General features: G+C 37.1%; 2 protein-coding genes and 1 non-coding gene across 5 annotated transcripts in view; all 3 read left to right on the top strand.

Moving 5' to 3' along the window:
- The first annotated feature begins 1,029 nt into the window (after positions 1-1,029).
- Positions 1,030-16,371, top strand: urb2 (URB2 ribosome biogenesis homolog). Of its 2 annotated transcripts, none has more exons than XM_048204816.1 (10): positions 1,030-1,212; positions 1,954-2,097; positions 2,536-2,712; positions 3,932-7,175; positions 7,290-7,450; positions 8,319-8,429; positions 10,116-10,358; positions 12,440-12,536; positions 15,182-15,321; positions 15,720-16,371. In XM_048204816.1, the coding sequence occupies exons 2-10, from the start codon at positions 1,972-1,974 to the stop codon at positions 15,915-15,917; spliced, it is 4,497 nt and encodes a 1,498-aa protein (XP_048060773.1). In that variant the 5' UTR covers positions 1,030-1,212; positions 1,954-1,971; the 3' UTR covers positions 15,918-16,371. The 2 variants fall into 2 exon arrangements, with proteins under 2 accessions (XP_048060773.1, XP_048060774.1); XM_048204817.1 differs by having other exon boundaries at positions 1,200-1,257.
- LOC125277682 lies at positions 9,565-9,681 on the top strand. The gene has a single exon (XR_007186966.1). It is a non-coding gene; the product is annotated as a U5 spliceosomal RNA (small nuclear RNA).
- Positions 16,372-21,808: 5,437 nt separating the features above from the next.
- galnt2 (UDP-N-acetyl-alpha-D-galactosamine:polypeptide N-acetylgalactosaminyltransferase 2) overlaps positions 21,809-25,107 on the top strand; it is an 86,674-nt gene continuing 83,375 nt past the window's right edge. Inside the window, exon 1 of one of the 2 annotated variants that reach the window (XM_048204810.1) lies at positions 21,809-22,091. In XM_048204810.1, coding sequence (XP_048060767.1) covers positions 21,831-22,091 — 261 coding nt within the window. In that variant the 5' untranslated portion in view covers positions 21,809-21,830. The remainder of the gene's footprint in view (positions 22,092-25,107) is intronic. The other variant, XM_048204811.1, reaches the window with a different exon arrangement.

Here is a 25,107-nt window from a genome sequence, read left to right as displayed (position 1 = left end):
CTCCAAAGCTACCTGAAAATCTATGCGCAAGTGTACCTGGACATCAGCTGTTTTAAATGCAAAGGGTGGTCACACAAAATATTGTTTTGATTTAGTTAATATAAGTTAATTGATGAATAAAATCTATTTATAACAGTATTTTTTAAAAACATCCTCACTTTACAGTATTTTTACACAAGTGCCTAAAACTCTTCACAGTACTGTATCTTTGCAGGCAGGTTTCTACTACAGCAAAAGATATAAATAACTGGCTTAAAACTTTTTTGGGGGGTGACTTTTTACTTACAGTAGCCTACTGTATATATCTATATCTATCTATCTATCTATCTATCTATCTATCTATCTATATATATATATATATATATATATATATATATATTTAAAAATTCCTTGCTACGAGCACTTTACTAACGAAACTGTGACTTCACACAGCACTTACATACTGTTGTACTCATGTTGATTTGATTGCTTCTACTATTCTCATTTGTAATTCGCTTTGGAGAAAAGCTTCTGCTAAATGACTAAATGTAAATGTAGAGAGAGAGAGAGATTACTATGTTGCTATTTACTATGATTTCATAATAGAATATATTCTGAATGTTTTTGGATTGCTAGATTCACTTATGACGTTCTCACTCCAACGCATTAAAATGGAAGCTTTAAAGACATTATACCATGTTTATGATAAGCTGTATTATTATTATTATTTACTAATACTCTTTTTTTTTTTTACGTTTTTATCTTATACAACATGCATAATTGGCCAACGTCTATGATAAACCCAATCTTGTGAAAATAGGTTGGAAGGGGGATAATGCTGCCTGTTGCACACACGGACGGATACTGACCTTTCCAATATGGCGGACCTGCAAACACGGCTGCTAATGCAGAATCTACTTATTCAGTTCTATAATCTCTGACGAAACCATTTTCAGACATGATAAGTCAAAAAGGTTTAATTAACCGTAGAACGTCATACAACAAGTGCTGCATCTGTTTATATGATATCTACTTATTATTTTGCCACCGTTGTGGGTTTCTGACATTTCTTTGTGAAATCACCGGTGTTAAGACATAATTTAATTATCATGTCAAGCAATGAACGAGTTTGAAGTGTTGATGCTTGTTCTCGATTATTACTGTCTGGTGTCAAAGTGTAGAGGTTAGAGGTCTTTACAGTCTTCGCAGTGGTAGCACGTGTGTGATGAGATTGTAAGTGTATTGAAAGTTGTTTACTATAATACTTGTTATATTACGGTACGTTTGATTCAATAAATTCTAGAACGCTTTTTGAGATTGTTTTGCGATATGATTCGCTAGGATATCCGCTAGCGACTGTTAAAAATGTTAACAAAAAGAGAGAGAAAAAACTCAAATTTTTGTGTAATTTTTACGTGACATGGAAAATCTGAAAATGCATATTTCATGTTTATAAAATACTAGTATTCAATTTCTCTCTGTTCATATTCGTATGCATAAAATGTATCCATGTAATAACAATCATACAAATATTTATTACAAATGATTTATTATTACTATGCTGTCGTTGTTTACAACATAATAATGCAAAATAGTTTTGTGTTCGAGATGGACTGAAATGTATCTTCATTTTTCAAACTACAGATTCTTCACTTAAAGATGGATGTTATTTCAAAACTTTAGTAATTTATCCAAACTATAGGTAAAATGAGTTAAAATACCTGTGAATACCAATGGGTATATATATATATATATATATATACACATATACATACATACATACATTTTATATATATATATATATATATATATATATATATATATATATATATATATGCACGCATACATACATACACGCATATATTTGTCAAACTGATTATCGGTTCATCTCTAATATCAACCCTCAAGCAACATTTAATTGGTGTGAACATATGTAAAAAATGGGCTGAATAATCTATGTTTTTGTTCCTTTAGACACAAATATATTTAGATATGGCTGCCATTTACTCTGGCATCCATCTGAAACTGAAAAACCCTCGCACACCCTGGCCAGACAAACTCAAACTTGCTCGATTTGCATGGATATCAACACAGTGCCTTCTTCCTAACAAAGAGCAGGTAATTTATCCTATTGAAATACAGACTTGTTTTCAGTCTGCATATTTTTGAGAGTATAACAGTAAACCATGACATAAAATTCATTTTATTTTAGGGTCCAATTCTCAGTATTAACTATGACTTTTGCCTCAATAAACTCCTAATTACTGCTTCTTAATAGTTAGTAAGGTAGTTGTTAAGTTTATTGGGTAAGATTAAGGGATGTAGAATATGGCCATGCAGAATAAGGCATTCATATGTGCTTAATAAGTACTAATAACCAGACATGCACAGAATTGGACAATAAAACTAAAGTGTTACCTAAATTTCTCATAAAATTGTCATTTTATTTGGATATATATATAGCAGATTGATTGATTGTAGTGTTTTTAAGTCTATGTTGTTTAAACATTTATGTATCTCGTATTATTAAGCATGTAACATTTTTCCCCATCACAGGTTCTGTTTGACTGGACAAGTCATGCCCTCACTGGTTTTTACAATAAGAAAATGGAGGTGCCCCCGGAGGTGGTGGAGGGTTTATGGACCTACCTAGATGATATTCTCCACAGCCGGAAGCTTCATAATGTGCTGAGTCAGGGAAAAACCATTAGCCTTCGTCTCACAGTAGCACAGGTATTTACTAATACTTCAATTTTGCAAGAATTTCACTCCACTGTTCTGTTCTCTCCTACTTAAGTGTGGTACTATTCCATCACTCAGTTATTATTATACGGAAGAGGATTAGGGCCAAGCAATAATAAAAAAATAAAACCATTTTGAGATTAAAGTTGTTAAATTTCGAGAAAAAAGTCAAGATAAAATGTTGAGAATAAAGTCATTAAATTATGAGAAAAAAGTCATTAAATTACGAGAACAAATTCATTAAATTACGAATTTGTTCTCATAATTTAACGACTTTTTTCTCGTAATTTAATGACTTTATTCTCATATTTTAATGAGTTTATTCTCAACATTTTATCTCGACTTTTTTCTCGAAATTTAACGACATTTTTCTCATAATTTAATGAATTTGTTCTTGTAATTTAACGACTTTTTTCTCGTAATTTAATGACTTTATTCTCAACATTTTATCTCGACTTTTTTCTCGAAATTTAACAACTTTAATCTCGAGATGGTTTTATTGTTTTATTATTGCTTGGCCCTAATCCTCTTCCGTATTATTAGGTATAGTAGCACTAATATTGTTTTTAATAATAATAAATAATTTCTACTTGTATTATTCTTATTTGCAAGTCTCTTTCATTTTGTCTATTAGGTTAATTTACTCAAAATTACTTATATATTAGGTTTCTTTTATTTTGTCAACGTTAACAAAGATGATACATAATTATACTGATGATTATTAAATGCTATTATTTAAAACACTATTGCTAAAAATGTGATGAGTAAAAAAATACACCTCAACTTATTCACAATGTGCTAAGTTTTTGAAAGATTTAGAAAGAATATATCAAATAACCCAAATATAGTGAAAATGAAGGTCAAGTTGTAAATGCACTCTTGCACACTAAGACACAGACAATGAATAATTAAAGCATAAAGAATTCACAATATTGTATTACAATAGTGTAATGTAATGTTTTATTTACAAGGAGTTTTTACATGCTGTTTTTCAAATGATGATGATGCATGTTTAACTTTTTTTTTTTAAATGTTATTTTTGTTGATTAAAATTAGATGTAATTTTAGTCAGAATAAAACTGACTAAAAATTAATTAATATGACATGAATAATTATATTTTATGGATATTTTTGTCAGAAGACTAAAAATACAGATGTATAAATGAACATTGGCACCAATGCATTTCTCATATGTTTTATTTTATCCTAGATGATCAATGACAGGATTCTGGAATATTCTTCAGGACTCACATCTGTCAGTTTCCACACTGTTCTGAGCTGTTGCCATGGCATCTTGACCTCTCCAGTGCTCTCTGTGGCCTACACTGCTAAGTATGAGTTGTTAGTGGAGCTCTTGTCTCGACTCTGTGGCTTGTCCAGCATGCAGCTCAGGCAGCAAAAATCTGAGGAGCCTCTCTCGCCCAAAGTCTTTGAGGTTCTGCTTGTTGTTCTCAGCACCTATCTCACAGTGCAGAAACAGCAGGCGAACTCCAACCGAGTGTTTTCCCAGGTGACGGCACACCTTCTTCATCCGCTTCTCCTGCTCAGACACTTACTGAACACTAGAGTATGGACAGAGAATGATGACGTCAAGATTCGACAGAATCTGAGCAAGGAAATCCGGAACAAAGTGGACGCTGTCCTTCAGTCAGCACTCTTCATCCCTGATCATTTACCTTCCTACAAAGATGAAGTTTTACCATCGGAGGATGAATCTCGTGCCAAAAAGAGCCACGCGGGAAAGGGCTTGCAAGGCCCAGTCAATATTATCCTTTCGAAACTTTGCGTCCAAGGAGCTAACGAAGAGGAAGAGGCATTATTTTACGCTGTAAAGTCAAACTCTCTTGCCCTGCTGTTTAAATTCGCCTTAGATTCATTTTGCAAAGGGGGAGAGAACAAGCAAGTGATCTTCCACCTCATGGCTAAGCTCATTATTGCTTTGGGGTTCACAGATGAACTGGATATTGATGAGAAATTTAGTGCATCGAACTGGGGTATTGCTTTACTCGCTCTTGAGAACCTCATTAACTCCTGTTTGGCTGGTGATATCTATAATGTGGCTGCAGACAGAATAAAACACGGAGAGGTGCAATTGAATTTCTACAGGAAACTGGCTCGCCTATTATTTAACAATACACAGATGGGCATCCCAGCTTGGTACCGCTGTCTCAGGACTCTGCTTGCACTGAATCATCATATCCTGGAGCCAGATTTAGATGAGCTCCTTTCGGCTGTGTGGGTTGATGCAGACAACATAGAACTACGTGTTAGGAAAGCCAGAGAAGCACTTGTGTCTGCTGTTTTGCAAACTTACAGCAAACTTCGACAGCTGCCTAAACTTATCGAAGAGCTGCTTGATGTAGTGTGTCGGCCTGCAGCCGATGAATTGAGACCAGCGTTGTTGCCCGAAGCGATACAAAAGACCCTGACTCAGTGTTTGTTAGACAATCCTCCGAGCCAAAATCTTGAGATCTGTTGGCTCATTTTAAATAGGATGCAGTGCTATATGCTCCCCCACATCCAAGATGAAACGTCAGATTTGGCACTGAAAATGTTTTCTGTAAGTTTGCTCCTCTATGCTGTACTCTTCAGTTTTAAGACCCTGGACAACAGCACCCCGGTGCCAATTGTGAAGCAAACTCAGAATGTGATGACAGCGATACTGAAGGTTGTTGAAGACCTGTTGAAACAGAACCTTGTCATTGAAGGTGCTTGGAGGGAAAAGGTCCAAGAGGTGACCCTTCTGCTTACTCATACTTGGGTTGAGGCGGATGCGCTCTTCCAGATACACTGTGCTAAGTACACATCGCCGGCTGTCTCACAGAGTGGCTCTTTAGTGGACAAAGCCCTGACACTAAGGGACATGGACAGTCCACTTGGTAAATTTTTACAGAAACTCCTTACACTCCACAAGCTGAAGATACACATGCTCAAATCATTTACTGTAACGTCAGATGCTTCAGAGATGCAGAAAATGGCCCAGTTTATTCTAAACAGGCAAGAACTTTCAATAATGCTCGACGCCAACCAGATCTGGGACCTTCAATTTTGTAGTGTTAACACCAACACTTATAAGGCAGCTCACTGGTTTCTTGTTACCTCCAACCTTCCTTTAATTGCCCCTTATCTCGAACCAAACGACATGTCTGTTTTTGCAGAATGCATGTTGAAGTCTTTGCTTCAGGGCTTGGATGCCTCTGGAAGCAATTTGGAGAACACTGGGATCTCTGTCTCCTTAATATCCAGACAATTACTCGAGAGTCCTGTTCTTTGTGAGCTCCCTGAGATTTTTTCAGCAGTGATGAAGTGCATCATCAAGGCATTTTTTGGACTGCTGGACTCATCACACATGCAGTTAATCAGTCCTTCGTTTTTCAAACCTTGTATGGAAATGGTTGGAGTTGACAATGGCGAAACAGGCATGACACCTTCTCTGAACAGACTGAAAGCCATTGGACAGGAGATGTTAGACTCTGTCAAAAAGAGATCTTCCATACCTCTATCTAAAACACAGGTAGATCAATTACTGCAGCTACTCAAAATCACAAGTGTCCTGAATGGATACGCAATGTCCCCTGAAGACTATTCAGAACTTTTTCTGAGCTTGTTCACACTGACTTCTTGTGTTCAGGGTGATGAAAGCGTCAATCTCTCTGCATCTCTTGGATTGCTCAAAGAGCTTTTCAGTGTTATGGCTTCAGTTCTGCTGGTTAAAAACTCTCAAACACTTCTGAAAGTTGTTCATGGAAGTAATCTCTTAGAGGCAACAATGACATCCCTATTCTCTCGGAGCAACAAGGGGCTCTTCAAAGGTGTGGATGGCCTGACATGGTTGTCTTTCCTTCAGTCAGTTCAAGACTTCATTCAGTCCCTAATTCAGCTAATAATCGACAGGAAGAGCAGCATGTGCCTCAATCTGGAGAAGTTTATCTCCTTCATGGTTGAGAGTAACATTGCCGCAGGAGTTCTGGCTGTAGACACAGGGGATCTCTGCTCGCTACAGCTCCATCTGGTAATTTTAAGCGTGCTTTGCAAAGAAATGATCACAACCCTCGGCAAGAACAAACAGCTGGATCAGACTCTGACTCATTTGTTAGAGAAGGCCACTTCTGTCATGGAGCCAGCCGTTCTGGCTGTGCTAATGGGCAAGGGAAGTAGTCTCCTCAGGCAGTCCTTCTCTGTTGATGTGGTAACGGTCATGATCAGGAGTGAACTAGCAAGAGCCTCAAGCTCTGAGGATGACGGGCTGGAGAAAATATCCCGAATGACGTTCTACCGGAGCTTCTATCAGCAGATCTTAAAGGAACTGTTCCCGTCACCTCGCCCTATGGACTTCCTCATTTCATCAGTTAATTATCTCTCTGCTTTTTACACGATTATGGAAAAGACCAAAACAGCAGATCTTGAAGAAGTCCATATTGAGATTTTGCATAGTATTCATGCACTGCTGTCAGGTACAAGGTCCTAAAACTTTTCAAAACATTTGCTTGACTAGAATAAAATTGATGCTACAAATTTTTGTGAACCCTCTGTCTGTTCTGAAAACAGTCTCTCAATCATTTCATCAGGAACTTGGATGTCGTTGTCGGATGTGAAGGAGCTGGAGGGGCCAGTAAAGGAGCTGCTTAATCAGCTGGTGTCCAACTGTTCTCAAGAGCAGTTCCATCTATTACTGATGATGCTCAGAGAGGGGCTTGTGCCGGCAAAGATTGAAGAAGGCCACGCCACTGTAAGATTGTGTGTTTTTGTTGTGTTCTTATTATAGCTGTAATAGTTAATGTATGCAATAAATGTATCACTTAATACAGTTAATTTATTTACAAGGTTAACGCATTTATTCCTTTTCATGGTTTAATTGTGTTCTGTGCAATTTGTGAAAACTTACGGAACAAAAGTCCCTAGCAGAGCACCCATTATCAGTGAATAACTGAAAAAGACACCCTTTATATGTAATTTCTTTGGATATAAAACCCAGACTGGACACATAATAAAAGTAAAGTAATTTTCATTCTTTATATGGTGAAATTTAAGTATTATTGAATTTGGGCTGAAATGAAATATCACCCAAGAGTGACACACTCTCTTTCACTGAATTAAGAACACCAGTGGAGGACTTCAGGTCAGAGTGCAAAATCATCTAAATGAATGTGAAATTACATCAGAAATGAGTTGGGAAAGTTTTATTAGAATTATTGGAGAGAATAGTTCCGTTTTTGCATTTCCCGAGGGGTTTGATGCAATATGAGAAAGAGTCTATGAAATAGTCTTTGTTGTTGCATAAATTTATGCTATGAATGTCATTCACACAAATTACTGAACCTAATAGGTCTGTGTAGTTTTCTTTTCTTAAAACATTAACATTAAACATTTTAACTGCAAAGAGGTATGTGATTAACGATCATCATTTCGGTGAATGACAGCCTTAGGTCTAATATTTAAAATTCTGCCTCCTGTTTTTGATAGATTCTTTGTGTGTGTCTTTGTTCTGCAAAGTGAAATGGATGATTGATGTTAACATGAAAACATAAAATCCATTCCTTTTTTTTCTAAGCATGCTTGTAGTGTGCAGTGATGATGTTGTTTTTTTTCTTTCACAGGAAGTTCTGTCTGCAGTTACTTCCATAAAGCTGCTCTCCTGTTGTCTGCTTCCAGAGCATTGCTTAAAGGCTTTTTGGCTTATCACCCCACAAATCATATCCACTCTCATAGTAAGTATTTCAATTCCTGTTTTCAATTTATTTCCCATTTGATGTTTTTTTCCCCCCCCGAATAAGATTAATCACACATGCATTTCTGTTTTACCGGTTTCTTTTTAATGTGATGCTCTTTTCAAGATGAAAGTATCATAATATCCTATTTTTTATGTGTAAGCATCTGCCTAAGGACTGGACTTTAAGTCCTTAGGCAGTCCTTAAGTCCTAACACTGGATAGACAATATTTCCCCCAATTTGTCTTCCTAACAACCTTAAAAATGTTCCATGACCATGTAAAGTCACTAAACTCAGGAACCTTTGCACTTTTCGATTTAGACTACTTTAAATAACACATAAGAATTGCTTTAATCAAAAATACGAGGATCACATTACAACTTTTAAAACTTTGATGTGCCTGGCACTGTTTACTTCCTTTATACGTGATTTCCTGGACTTCTTGGTTAAAATCAGTGGGGCATATTTCAATAAATTCGTTAAAGCTTTACTTCTATTGTGGCTGGAACATTCCTTTAAGGGTGCCTAGAGAATTGGCTGGCAGTAAAAAAACACCATGCAGCTAGCTTTGCAAAACATATCACATACCTCACCCACCGGCCTGACTCTCTTGTCTTGATTTAGCATTAAAATTCATCTGCCTGGAAAAGTCAGGTTTCAAAGCCTTGTCTATGTCACTGAGTTCACTCAGAGAAGGACTGTGTGTGCCTGTCAGGTTACTTTTATCACTGCACCTTTCTTCTCAGCATCAGAACTTGACATACTAGAGCTACCGCTAGCAGAGTTCAGCACAGCGACCAGACGCTTTGTTAACCTACTCACATCTCCACTGTCTTTAGTACACACACATAAGAACAAGCTCTGTAATCGTGGCTTTTGTCATTAATATTTTATAGCACTGATCGTTTGCTGAGCAGTTGAAAAGTATTCTGTGTGAACTACGTTTGAAGATGTCTACAGGATTTCTGGTAAAAGTCAGCCTGGTTTGTTAGAGCTCTGCAGTGCTTATATTGTATATATTTCATAATACTCTTAAGTACTCTTTGAACTCATTTTTTTTTTCTTTTAAATAACACCTACACCTAAGGAAATCAAAAGTGACAGTAAAGACTTTTGTAATGTTACACAAAATTTCAGCTCGAGTTTCTCTTCATTTGCGCATAAATCTTTTGTCTTTTACTAAAGATTTCCGTGAAAAGGAACATTTGTGTGTTTTTGGTATTTTTCGGGTGCTCTGCGCACATCAGAGCTATCTTGGGCAGTTGCGGCCTAATGGTTAGACAGTCAGACTTGTAGCCCGATGGTTGTGGGTTCGAGTCTCAGTACCAGCAGGAAAATGTAGGTTGGGGGAGTGAATGAACAGCAGAGCACAGATTCCGGTGTACGGGACACCATACTTGGCCCCACATCACGTCACTTTCTTTATTTCTTAATTTATATTTCATGCTGTATCATGGTTACAATTTTGTACAATTTCAATTGAATTGAAAAATGATTCCCAAGGAAACCTATCTGCTAAATGCATTAATGTTATGTAATATGAAATTTCATCCTACTGTTTTTGTAATCCAGAAATTATTTTATTTCAGTCAAACATCTCATGACTGATAACAAGGAATATGTTAGCAGTATCCATTTGAGAGACATTACTCTTGAATTTCACAGATTTCCTTCCTTGTTTTCAGTTTGTAATAAAGGAGTCCAGCAAGCTCCCCTCTCTGACCCGTGCGCTGACGTTGCCAACTCTCGAGGCTTTGACTGTCCTGCTCTTGCAGGGTGAAGCACAGATCTCCAATCCACACAATGTGATTGTGGTTCTGGGTGCACTGCAGTTTGTGCCTCTTGACAGTCATTCCATGGAGGACTATCATGCTGCTTTTGAGGCCATCCATGAAGCCCTGTTTGCAATTATCCACTGCTACCCTCAGGTGAGTATCCTCAGGCTGGAAGGAGAGAGAGATAAGAGCTTAAACCTGATAAAACCTAAACATTTTATTGCACTTTTTCCAAGTTGAATTATATCCTTATACATTTTAAATTGACTTTAGAAATCTCCTAGAGGCTGTGGAGGTAGAAACTGTGCCTATCAGTTTTTTAAAGGCGGGTGTCTGACATTTGTTTATCTGCACTTTGGGAAAATGTTTTATTAATACGGTTTTGTTTCATGAACACACCCAACGTACTGTCTGGTGGACAAAAAAATATTCCCATTGTGTGGATCAAGAATTTAATATATCCATCAGTAAAAACAAAATGACATGGATTTTCTTGAGATGAAAATCATTGTATTACTTTACTGTTTTCAGTAAAAAAAAAAGTGTAAGTAAAATTCTGTAATTTGCTCTTATTATGTTCAATTAAAATGGTGGATGTCATGGTAAACAAGTAACATTCAGCAGAATTGGTAAATTAGATAAGTTTTATATGTTTATGCAAATAGGTGTGTTATACAGGCTAATGCTGCGTGATGTTAGGAGCGAACATTACAGTGTCCTGGAGAGACGTTTAATTTGCACTTAATACGAGTGAAAATTAGAATGTAGTTTGGAAAGCTGCCACAGATCCTGAGGGGAAGGAGCCCACGGAGTCCGGTAGGTGAGGAATGCTGAGATTGTGCGAGACTTCAAGGTGTACAGCTTACTTTGCCAGTGAAAGTGGGAATCTTTGTACAATCTCAACACGACCTTGTGTTTGATGGACTTTATAAAGTGAAATGAGAGCACAAATTAGGGTTAGCAGAATGGAGTAGTACATGACCATTAGACATAATGAACAATGTGCATTATCCAGCTGAAAGAGGCCACTTTTACCAGGGAACACTATTGTCATGAAGGGGTGTACCTGGTCTGCAACATTGTTTAGGTAGGTGGCATGTGTCAAATTTGCCTCCACATGAATGGCTGGACCCAGGGTTCAATACATCAATGCATCACGAATCGAGAAATGATTCTGGATCGATTCCGATATTTTCCGTTTGTATCACAATTCTCTCTCAAATCAATTCTGAGCTTAGTTTTTAACAGCAGATGGCACTGTATGGCAATTCCTTACGCACACCTCTTGAACCTTCTATAAAATAATTCATGAAGTTTGAAAAGGTTGAAGCGAAATGTGTTTGCTTTGGGCTGTTTACATTAATCTCACATCATAAAAGCATTCTGAGGTTCAAATACATTCTCAGGCCCTTTCCCAAATGGCACCCTAAACACTCACGGTCTTCCTATGAGTCCGCACTTTCGTGACGTAACGCCACTGTCGGGAAGAAGTCTGCTGCGGAGCTCGCACCAATGTGGGCTCAGCAAAAGTGTGCATCGGGGGTGCATATCGGCCGCAAAGTAACCCTTCTGAAACCTAAAATTGACAATTGGGACACCCTACGGTGGACTTTACGGACATGTGCACATAGTAGCCATTGGAAGACCGAAAGTGCATAGAAGTGTGCCTTTTTTTTGACAGACAAATGCACAAGCAGTCTTCTTCATGAGCATTTGAGCATGCAGTTAAAAAACAGTCTAGAGTGCCATCTGCTGTTAAAAACTAAGCTCAGAAAAGATTTTCTATGCATTTGGAAAATATCAGAAATGATTTAACGAATTGAGATGCATCGATATATATCGACAATACTTCGCTTCACCTGTGACTGGTCATAATGTTTTGGCTCATCAGTGTGCATATACTGTACCCACACACACATATTTTCTTGCCAGTCATTGTAAAGATGTTGCTTACGTTGTTGCTATGATTCAACTAAAAATCGGCATTTAATTAAAATATTAAAATACATCAGGATTTTTGAATCATTCCATAGTGTTCTTTTTCCAGGCATCTATGGACGTATCTAAAAATGTTTAGCTTGCCCTTTTTTTGGCACAGAAGATTATTGGTTTTTGTGTTCGACTTGCACAATGCAATAAATCTGGAGTAGTATTCATTGGATAAACATAAAGGCCAATGGATTTTACACCGAGCCCAGCTGTGCACCAATTTTGAGAGCTTTAAATGTTTGCAGGTGATGCTGAAGGCTTCTCCCGCCTTCCTGAATTGCTTTCATCGCTTGGTTTCATCAGTCATGCATGAAGGCAGACAGCGGGGCGACTCTGACAGATGTAAGCACACCTATTATACCCACATTCAGAAGTGCTCTAAATTCATGCTTAAATTTAAGCATTATATATACCTTTCAAAAATTTGGGGTTAGTAGATATTTGTAATGTTTTTGAAAGAAGTCTCTTATGCTCACAAAGGCCACATTTATTTACAGTAAAATAGTAATATTGTTGTTTATTACAATGTATAATAATTTTTTTTCTGTTTGAATACATTTTAAAATGTCATTTATTCCTTTGATGGCAAAGCAGAATTTTCAGCATCATTACTCCAGTCTTCAGTGTCACATGATCCTTCAGAAATCATTCTAATATGCTGATTTGCTGCTCAAGAAACATTTCTTTTTATTAGGGATGTTGAAAACATTTGTGCTGATTCATATTTTTGTCAGTGCTAAGTTTCTCCTGGCTATTAATCTTCTATTCATCACTATCTTGTAACCTTTTTCATAAGACTTTTGTGCAAGAAGACAAATTTGACATCAGTGAATTCAAATGCCCTTTTTGTCAGTATGTCTGCACTTATTGTTGGCTGTAGCTGACACAATGAAAGTGGAAATCACCTGTTGCTGGCCAACCATTACTTTCGAAACTTGATATAAAAAGTGTCGTATTCTCAACCATAGAGTCGTTAATTGAGTATCAACGAAGCCATGTGTCTGCTGATACTTTTTCATCTACAAGTTGCCTTGAGTTCATTTATTGTGCAGGAAGAAAAAGATGTTACTTGAGGTATGATTCACCTAATAAGACAAGCACCTTGCAGAGCTGTGTTCAGAGACACACGCTTGCAGACTGTGGCTCTGTGGATTGAATTTCAAAGTGAAAAAATTCCATGAAAAAAGAAGGTTGAATTTGATCCCGAAGCTCGAGGCTCAACACATTTCAGCACTGAAGGCGTATCCCTTTTAAATTGAGAATTCTTTTTATGACTTGAGATTTAAAGACTTTTTTGGCAGTAGCATCAGTACACTTAGTCTTTCTTCATTTCTTATACTTTCATATTTGACATCAAAGCTCAGTCAGAACTAAAATGTATTCAGATGTGAGGCAATTTCAATCTTACTGATCATCTTGTGGTAACTTCCTTAAAGCATGAATGTGATTCGATGATCACTCACTCTGATCTGTCTGACTCCACAGATAATGTGGCTTTGAAAAGATTTAACCTGGAATAATAATAATAATATCATGATTGGTGGTTAATGCATTATGTTCCATTTTAAAGAGAACAGAATAAAGCAATAAGCCACAAGTAGCTGTGTTTTACAGTGAATTTATAACAGCTAAGGGGAGTTGTTAGGCACGACGCGAAGCGGAGACCCTTAGCTTCACTGTAAACCACGGCTTCATGGGGCTTATTGCTTTTTATAAAAAGGTTACCACACAATATGAAAATTAAAGACAAAAAATATGTATCAATGTAACTTTCATGAAGTAAAATCATTAAAAGGCTTCCTTCCGCTGGAAAAAAATAGTCCCTGACCGTGAACAGCAACAGAAGTTACAATATTACGCCATTAGATGGCGGCAGCGACTGTCTTTATGAGCGAGTCACTCAGTCTCAAAGACTTGTATATTGAAACTTGTGAACACGGAACAAGACGCAAATGACAAATGCTTTGCCTAGCGCTGTCAGTGTCAGTAGGGCACGGGAAATCCCATTAAACGTTAAAAGGACAGGATTGCAGTGGACATTCAAATGGATTTTTTATTATGAACATAGACAGACCTGAAGGAAAATGCTAAATCTGAACGCAGGTAATACAATCGGTCACTCGATATCTCTCTCACAATACTCTTCTACATAATACAGTAAGCTTCAATGAACAAAATCAATAGAGAACAAACATGTCTACGTTGCTAAGAGTGGTTGCTAAGACAGAAGCAGCAACATACACATTCAGTGGCGCAGATATTTATGTAATGTGGGAGTTTTACAACGAATTCGAACGCAACTCAACCGATCAGAATCAATGGCCGGAACCATCCGTTTTATAGTGTGTAATTAAAGTTTGACCATTTGGAATATATTTGCATATATTTAAAGACACTGGACAGAGATACACTACCATTCAAATGTTTGGGATCAGTGTTTTTTTTTTTTTTTTTTTTTTTTTTTTTAAAGAAATCAATATTTTTATTCAGCAAAGATGAATTAAATTGATGAAAAGTGACTATTTAATTAAGTAAAGAGTTTTACATTGTTACAAATGTAAATAAATGTTTTTAAAATAAATGTTGTTCTTTTGAACTTAATCAAAGAATCTTGAAAAAACTGTATCATGATTTCCACAAAAATATCAAACGGCACAAATGTTGATAATGAGAAGTTAATAATATAACAGAAATAAGATAATAAAAAATGTTTCTTGAGCAGCATATCAGAATAATTTCTGAAAGATCATGTGACACTGAAGACTGGAGTAATGATGCTGAAAATTCAGCTTTGCCATCACAGAAATAAATTACACTTTAAAATATATTAAATTAGTAAAGTTATTTTGCAGGGCATTGTTTTGGAGAGAGGGTGCATGGCTTAAGTTATGATCTTAATGCACCAATGGCATTAAGCATAATTAATCACGTTTTGTTTGGACGGTTCTAATTAAAATATTACAATTACTTTATGTGATCTCTTTCAGCCTCTGAGAAAGACAGAGAAAGTCTTCTGAAGTGTGCTAGGCTGGTAGAGAGGATGTACACTCATATTGCCAATGCATCTGAAGATTTCACAGTCCTGTCCTCATTCATGGTTGCACAATATGTCTGTGAACTGCAAAGGGTAAGACACTAGTCATCAGTTTTTACCTACCACATGCCCATGCCAATTTCTACTCAAATGTTTCCTGAAATTGTCTTTTCTGCTCTCGTGAACCGCAATATTTGCAAAAATGTTTGAGTAGAATCTTCGCAGTGTTATAAATCTTAAACCAGACAATTATAGCTTGAGAGTTCATGCACTAGGACTTATCCGATGTGTATGGTATTCTAACAGATAACCTTTAAACTGGAGGAGGAACACTATGTGCCAGTTGTTTTTGTCACTTTAAAGTGTGAAATGCATTTGACATACTAACTGGCCTGAGACTCATGTTACTGCACTGAATAATCACGTTAGCACACATTGCAGAATTGTTGTCTTTGTATACCCTCACTATGAGTTTCGGTCTTATTTCCTAGGTGACGCTTCAGCCAGAAATCAAGGCACATCTAACAGAGGGCATATACTGTATCCTGGACCATTGTGCTGAACAAGGCATTAAGTTTTTGAACACCACCCTTCAAATGGGTGTCAAGGAAGTGTTCAATGAACTGTACAATAGTTATATACAATATCACAAATCTCAAAGGCAAGGGGAAGAAAAGTACACCGTCTGACAATTGCATCATCTGTCTTTAACTGTTTGTGTGAAGTGAAATAAATCTAATTTTTACTTATAAGTAATGTTATAGTTAAGCATATCTCTCAAAATTTCAGCATTTATTCACCCTCATGTTGTTCCTAATGTGTATGACTTTATACTGTGGAACACAAAAGAAGATATCTTGAGATTTCTTCTTGTTTTTTGTCCATACAATGGAAATCAATGGTTTCTATTGTTTGATTCCCAACATTCTTCAAAATAACCTTTCCTTGTGTGTGTTCTGCAGAAGAAAGAAACTCATACAGGTTTGAAATGCCATGAAGGTTAATAAATGATGACAGATTGTCACCACCATGTATTTTATACGGTTTTTGTACATGACAAACAAGACTTTTTTATGAGAACAGTACATTTTATTCTGTGCAGTATTATGTATTCTTGGAGTAAAAGACCTATAACAAAAAAAAGAGTTAAGGTGTTATATGCTTATCTGAATTGACAACCTGAAGTCCTGAAACAAATGTCCGTCTGGTAAAATTCTGTCTCAGGATTGTGCTTCTGAGCAAACCAATTAACCTGAGGTTGCTCCAGGTGGACTCTATAAAACTTAGTGTACTGTAAAAGTGTCTCCTGGATGACAAATATCCAATTATAAATGTACCCCATTAGACCTATATTGTAAAATGGTGTTAAACATTTATAGAGCAGTCACACTAACTGCTCTGGTGTGCCTCAACTTCTTTAGCTTTCCTGCAGTGTACAAAGATATTGTGTTCCTGATGTTCCCTTTGAAGAGAATTTAGATGCAAAAGAGGAGCAAGTTTTGCAGACTGAAAAAATGTACAACTATATGAACATAATGCCATTACAATACAAAAAAAAAAAAAGTTCAACATACACTGTACAAATGTAAAGGCATTGGATGGAAGTTACAGACTTTGAGGAAATTATCTGGTGAAATTAGCTGGTAGCTAAAGCTATTTTCAAGACAACTGTTTTTACATTTAAAGGTGCCCTTGATTCAAAAATTGAATTTACCTTGGCATAGTTAAATAACAAGAGTTCAGTACATGGAAAAGACATACAGTGAGTCTCAAACTCCATTGTTTCCTCCTTCTTATATAAATCTCATTTGTTTAAAAGACCTCCGAAAAACAGGCGAATCTCAACATAACACCGACTGTTACGTAACAGTTGGGGTGTACGCCCCAATATTTGCATATGCCAGCCCATGTTCCCAACATTATGAAAGGCATTAGACAAGGGCAGCCAGTAACGTCTGGATCTGTGCACAGCCGAATCAACAGACTAGGTAAGCAAGCAATAACAACAGCGAAAAATGGCAGATGGAGCAATAATAACTGACATGATTCATGATAACATGATATTTTTAGTGATATTTGTAAATTGTCTTTCTAAATGTTTCGTTAGCATGTTGCTAATGTACTGTTAAATGTGGTTAAAGCTACCATCGTTTCTTACAGTATTCATGGAGACAAGAGCAGTTATTATTTTTATTTTTTAAACACTTGCAGTCTGTATAATTCATAAACACAACTTCATTCTCTATAAATCTCTCCAACAGTGTGTAATGTTAGCTTTAGCCACGGAGCACTATCAAACTCATTCATAACCAAATGTAAACATTCAAATAAACACTGTACTTACGCGATTAGACATGCTGCATGACGAACACTTTGTAAAGATCCATTTTGAGGGTTATATTAGCTGTTTGAACTTTTTTTTATGTTGTTTACGGCAAGCGCGAGCTCCGTGGGCGGAGAGCACGAGCAATTAAAGGGCCAGCAGCCCTGAATCGGCTCATTTATAGTGATGCCTCAAAATAGGCAGTTAAAAAAATTAATAAAAAAAAATCTATGGGGTATTTTGAGCTGAAACGTCACAGACACATTCAGGGGACACCTTAGACTTTAGATTACATCTTTTAAAAAAAGTTCTAGGGCACCTTTAAGGAACTTGAGTTTTTTTAAATAGGGAATCCTGCAGGTGGTTTATACTTCATTGTGCTTTCATGTTGCTCACAACCATGTCAGTTACACTATCCTGCATGAAGTAAAGGGATTTGACTATGGTTCCTGGCTTTCCAAGTGGCACTTGGCTCTGTGGAACATCTAGGTGTGTGTCTGGTGGGCAAACTGATGGTGGAGCCCTTTCACAACTGATCAGTAGTCCTTCAGGCTTGTGTTTGAAATGTTGGAAGTCTTAAGAGTTGCACCACCCTCTACAGCCATTCCTGCATGAAGCTTCCCCAGCTTTCGTCTCCCTTGTTCAGCAGAGTCAGGAAATGGCGGGTACCCTAAAATTGGTGTCTGTAGGGGATCTCGCAGGAAAGCGAAGTGCTAGAGCGGGGTAGAAAGCATCCCAGACGGCACCCAGGAACTGGCAAGGATGATCAGACCAGTGGCCGAGAGCCAAGTCTGTTGCAAAAACAGATTCGGCTCATTAGCTCTAGTGAATGCTCAAATGTTGGGGCTTAGATACAACAAACCACTGAATGTAGGGGAAAAAGACATTTGCCTACATAAGAATTACTGCTATAAGATAGAAGCAGTCCTGTTCACACTCACAGCCTGTGGAGTTCCGTCTGGATTTTTTTGGATGACAATTAAATTGCACATTTATCAAAGGTTAAAATAACATGTGTCAATGTGTGTTTAATATAGAGTTCCAATGTTATTTCTGCCATATTTCATATTTATTGTTGTAATAGTCAGCTGGCCTCATATTTGTGTCTGAATCACTCAGTGAGAGTTGCTCAGTGTTGGCATGTTTGAAAATCTCCACCGATTTAAATATGACAAGTTGTCTTTTGGAAGCAAATTGTTTTTGAATGAGTTTTTTTTTTTTTTTTCAATCGGTGGTTATGTCGTTGTCTTCATGTCGTTAAAAAGTGCAGCAGCCAGTTTTGAGAATGCCGCGTTATTTCCCTATGGAGATGGATGGAGCTTTCATAAAAACATGTTGACCTATTAAAGCCACTGGGAGATATTTATTTTCTATAAATGCCTTTGATGTTTTTACAATTCACTCCAGGCTGTCTCAGAACAGAACTATCTTATTGTAGGTTTATGATCTTGTCATCTTGACAATCGTACACTGAAAATCTGTCACCCAAACATGACTAAATGGTAGGTCAGAATTATAAGTTCCCTAACTAAATAAGCCAGTTTAAGCATAGCCTGACCTTTCATACTTCTAGAGGAAGTCCTTACAACTGATTTAGAGGGACTGAAAAGAGGTGGAAGGGTGGGGGAGCAATAAAGTATTATAGACCTTTTACAATAAATGGACACCATAGGAAATGACATGCATTCTCCAATTGTAAGCTACAAGCCAAATGTTCCCTCTGTGAAGAGGTTTCAAATGCCAAGTTTAAGAGAAGGAAATGCACAACCACACAGTTACAGAAAAATTAGTGACATTCTTGAGGCTTGTGCTGGTTTTTGACAATAAAACCATTTTATTAAGCTTCAAATTAGTTAAGAGTGTTAAAATACTGTGGTATTGAGGTAGTTATTTTTGCTATGAAGGGACACTGACAGAATTACATTGTGACGAGACAGAAATATATAAAAAGACACAGCAATTCAGTTCATTGTGATGCAGAAAATCACTCAAAACAAAATATACAGGCTCAAAACTTGAACCAGACATGGGGAACTCTTAACTTTGTGTCTGCGGGCGATTTACTCCATTGGCATTCCTAACATGACATTTGAAAATCTTAAATTATTGAAAATATTTAAATTTCATCCTCAGAAGCCAGAGGTTATTCTACATTTGTAGTATTTGGATACAATTTGCACATTCTTCCAGACATCAAGATCTAATTTTTGTATTTTTATTAACTACTGTATGTATTTGTGTAATCTGTAAATAAATATATACATAAACACAAATAAATAACCCAAACCCTTTACCTTATTATATTATTATATGAGTGCTCTGAGTCTAGGCACATCATGATAGAATCATCTGGCTATTGGTTATTTCAAAGACACTCAATCCTAATCATTTTAGAGCACACTTACAACATCAACAGCTGTCCTGGAGCAATCTGAGGATAAGTGCTTTGCTCAAGTTTGAAGGGAGATTGAATGGGGTGCCACTTGCCAGCCCAAATCTTTAACTGCAGCACTATGTGTACATAAAGATCCAGTCTGCAGAGCTTGTCAGCATAGGAAAAGTAGGTCATTCAAGTGTTTCCTTGGAAGTGCAGCAGTGTTTCTAAATCAGCCCCGTCCTTTATTCAAATTATTAGATGGCTCAAAACATTTTGGATTTCAGGTCAAATTTTACTGGGTTAATGTAGCTCGTCCAACTGTGGCTTATATTATTAATTACAGTAGGCTACAGTAGCATTTATATATATATATATATATATATATATATATATATATATATATATATATATATATATATATATAAGCTGCATTTTTAAAAAACACTATCAAACGTCTGAAATCAGACAGCTATTGCAGGGACCAGTGCGGCTCATTCTGAAATCTCTGAAGGTTTCTTTCAAATATTTAAACTAAAACTCCTCGAGATTCCAGCAGACATCAAGCATCAAAGTGTATAACTGCTTTCATTCCGGTGAGAAAATAATATTTTCCGAAGCTTTTATTAAGCTCCGATCAGACTTGGGCTGCGTGTTGGTTCTCCTGACACACAGGGCAGTAACAAAACTGGTAAAAGTTGGGAATGATTCTAGCAGTGGTTCTCAACCAGGGGGCCTCAAAAAGTCTTAAAATTATTTACATTTAATTATGTTAATTATGTACAACATTAAATTGACATCATATTTTTGAGTTTATTTGTTTTATTACAACAGAAGCCCTACATACAGATAAGAGGGCCTTCAAATAATATCGTCTCGGATAAAGGGGGGCCTTGGAGTCAAAAAGGATGAGAATCACTGCCACAATATAGCTTAGATAACTGTGATTGATTGCTTTAAAGGTCAGTCACAAGGCTCTTACTGTATAAATAGACAGTTCTTGACCAAAATGAGCTGCTGTAATGTACCCTTTTCACATTTCCCATATACAGAGGTTTGGGAAATCATAGCAAATATATTAGCTCCAAACGGTGTAAAATAAAATCTGCAATTGCTTTCCCATGATTCCAAAAGGATGGATTATTGCAGTCAGAAGGAGTGTTATTTTAGTATCTTACTATTATAGTTTTTAATAATATTTTAATTAATTTTTGTATTTTGTGTTTTCATTTTAGTTATGTTTTTGTCATTTTTATTTGTTTCAGTTTTTAAAGTATGTTTTTTAATTTTTTATTTAATATTTTAATTTTATTTTTATTTATTTTAGCTTTATTTATTTTAGTAGTTTATTTTATTTCAGGTAACATTTCATTTAAAGTAACAAACAATATTTATAGTTTTTTTTTTTTTTACAATGAAAAATTGTATTAGGCCTTTTTTACATTTTGTTGAAAATTAGGTAAATGCATAATTTTACAGTCATGGGGCTCAGAATTCTTGGTTACAGCCCTGCTCACATAAACTAATTCTTTCCACATATGAAACCATTCAAAGTTTAATTGGATGCATTTTTGTTACTAAATTACTTAATTAAAGTTAAAAAACAATAGTCTAGTAAGCCGGCCAAAAGACAGTGTGTGCACAATATAAGGCAGTACACATCAGGTTACATAAATGTGTGCATTAGCGGAAAGCGAAGATATTTTTCTGACTTCAGTAAAAAGAGCGTTACACTATAATAATATGTAGTAGTAAGATCTCGACAATGTAACAAACAATGATTCCTCGGTGCATCTTGAGGTACAGGCTAACGATGGATGTCCCCACCCCCACCCCTCCTCCGTACGTGTCTCTGCGGAGCGTGATTGGATTAAAGTCGGTTACCCTTTCCCCTCTAACCCGGTGATGCTGGCTGTTTCCTGCTTCTTCCTCTATCCAACCGCTGCTGCTGGTGAATTCGTGTTAGTTGAGCGCTGTAGCCACAGCGAGACGCAGAACGTGGACGTCAGTGGCTTTTCACGGCACAAACCCCGAGTCAGCCACTGTATTATCCCTTCCAAAATCACAGCAATGCGCAGGAAATCTAGGATATTATTATGTTTTGCTGTGCTTTGGGTTCTTGGCATAGCATATTATTTCTATTCGGGGACAACGCTGAGTCGAAAGGTAGGTTTTTCTTTTCGCTGCTTTCTTCATGTTACATGCTGCTGGATCGGTGCAAATATAAGTTGTTTGGGGTGATTGTTTCGAGATATTTCGTTTGTGGATGAATGAGGAAAAACAGTCACTACGGCGATAGAGAAGACGAGAGAAGCCCGCACGTTTAAATAGCCAAAGTCTGTTGAGTGTGGACTCACAAAGATAGATAGTGTTATCGCTACGTGCTGTGATTTGACTGCGAGACTACCCCGTTTGGTATAACTGAATTAAAGACCAATGATGTTATGCTTCTTTCTAAAAGGCGCATTTAGTTAGTCGTCTAAAGTCGTTTTCTTTGAAACGCCTATTTTCTTTATTAACGAGAGGGACGTTGACTGGCTATACAAACGTGAGTAACTTGTCTACATGTAACATAAGTGATATAAATGTTACGCTACTCATGTTTGTATGTTATACTAGCTATGAGCAGTTTGTACCATTTGCAGTGTTAAAAGGTAGTGCTAAAAAGCTACAGTTAATACATGAGTTAGTTCCGTTTATCACAGCTGAAAGCTAATATTTATTCAAGAAGTTTTTTTTTTTTTTTTTTTTTTACTGGTTGTGGCGCCGAGTCTTGTGAGTGACTCGAGTAATTTGAGTACGTTCAGTGAAAGATTCGTAGTGAAGCTTTCTGCTGTTTACGGTACGTCCAGTAGGTGGCGTCACAATGAAGTATGTTTTTGTGTGTTGAAAGTCGTTGAATCGTTCGCTATCAAAATAAGAAACTCTGAAGCGGAGTGATATTCACTACAACAGCGCAGACGTGAGCACCATTGTGATATTGCTTTTGTACTGTACTACAAATCTGTGAACAAGTAGTTGACTAACAAAAATGTGCCCTGTTTGTATCCATCTTAGTTGGTTAGGCTATTTTTAATGTTATGCCGCGTTCCAGGCAGGTTTTTGAGCCCGTAAGTCACGACTTCAAACCACGACTCACGACTTTGTAGCGTTCCAGGCAAGTCAAGCCAAACTGCCCGAGTATAAACAAACCAGCATGGTGGACCGTACGGGGCTTATACTCAATAACAATAATTACTATCACCAAAGATGCTTACTCCTTGCTTATTTGAGGGAAACGGAGGAGGAAAAAGGCGCATAAGGCAGGTGAAGCTGTTATACCTTATATTTTACCGTGCACTTGCATAAACAACGCATCCGTAGGGGCTGCCGTTGTTGTTTCGCGGGCTATGTGGCGTCAGAACCCGTAACTGGGAGTACATCGATCTAGTACGAGTTCACGGGTGGGAAGTCATGGGTTTGACTGCTGTTCCAGTGCACTTTCACGGGTAGAAGGTTGGAAAAACACGGGTTGCATTTAGTGTGCAGCAGTTTTTTATTAGCTGTACTAAAACAGTCTGTTTTTGCTGCAAAGTGGTACTTGATATAGAAACTTATTGTGATAATCATAAAACACTACTTTTAAGCAAATAATTTTACTGTTTACTGCACTTTGTTAATTTTCTAGTTATGTGGTTACTTATAAGTTTGCATATTAGAAGGTGGATATACGAATCAGAACTGACTGACGTATAAAGTTCTAATGTCGTATAAAGAAAATTCTAATTTCAACGCATTTACATTAAGTTTTGATCTCTAAAAGCTGCATGTCTGGATTCCATTAATCATCACTTGACAGTGTGTACAAGTTGCACTTTTGAGTGAGGGTGGTGTACCATGAAGCCACACTTTTTAAGTGACGAACCATCTGTCTCAAGGATGTTTGCTGAAATTCCTTTGCTCACAGGCAAATACTCAGCTCTTGTGCTCTCCTTTTATATTGAGTGACACACACACTGTCTTGAGGTTTTGTTGTGTTTCATGTTTTGTTTCCATAGCCGTCCATCAGCCGCATTCAGCCAACTCATTTCTGTTATGAGTGCATTTGATATTGTGATCAAGGCACAATGAGGTGAATGGACCGCTGCACATCTGGGAATTGCGCCCTTTTGCATTCTGAATGTAATGCTATTGTTTGTTAGTGTATCATCGATCACAAGTTGTTATTGTCCTTTAAGTTGTACTACAGACCTCTGGAATTGTTGTATTTTGTATTCATGGCTGAAATGGCAATATGCTGGACTTCAAAGACTGCTGCACTACAAATTTATTACAGCTTTTATCATATAACCTCATAATGTATGAAGACTGCTGCTTGTGGATGTTTTTAAAGCTTCATGTAGTGTAGCATAAGCAAGTGGCTGAACAGCTGGTTAGCGCTCCTTCATCTGGCCAAGGGCACTTCACATTCAATTCCTCTTTGTTGAACGAGACATCGATATTGTGTTGTACGCATCTTGTTTTCCTTTTATATCCTTAAAAGTGCTCAATGAATTCATTTTATTGAAGAGTTTAAATTGACATGACCTTTGACTTGTCCTTTTGCATTTATTTCTGTGAGAACTGTGCTAGTTACGCAATAGATTTCAAACAGATGTCAAAGATCAAGTCTCGGCGAGGAAATGAGTTCCCGCAACCAGCGAGGGTGGACGACAGCCTCGGGATAGCGGCGGGGTTGTACAGATGCTCATCACAGATTCTGGTACCTCGGTTATGCAAGGGTCAGATTCTGAACGTTTTCTCTTTCGGACTGTTTTTTGGAGCCAGCCATAGGATGCGGGCAGGATGGGGAAACGGGGGCGCTTTTATCTCCACCGAGAAATGCGTTTGATCTGATATCTGCTCCACAACACAATTATTGACATGCTGATTGTTCTGCCCCTGTTGGCAGGATTACAGTGGCGGTGCTGGGATGGGGCCGTACTGCTTTCACTCAATTGTTTGAATCAAAGCTTGTTAACATCAGGATGAACCAAAGTGCATGACAGATTTGGTCAGCTCTCACAAAGCTGTGTGTCTCTTCCTTTTTCTTTGTTTCTCCCTTTGATACCAGAGGAGAATATGTAATTTGAGTCTGATGACTGTCATACAGATGAACTTAATTCGAGAAATGAAAGCAAAGCAGGGACCCTCGTTTTATGGT

This window comes from Megalobrama amblycephala, linkage group LG10 (assembly GCF_018812025.1).
Source record: "Megalobrama amblycephala isolate DHTTF-2021 linkage group LG10, ASM1881202v1, whole genome shotgun sequence".
NCBI classification, from domain to species: Eukaryota; Metazoa; Chordata; class Actinopteri; order Cypriniformes; family Xenocyprididae; genus Megalobrama; species Megalobrama amblycephala.
This window is presented reverse-complemented; position numbering and strand designations above follow the sequence as displayed.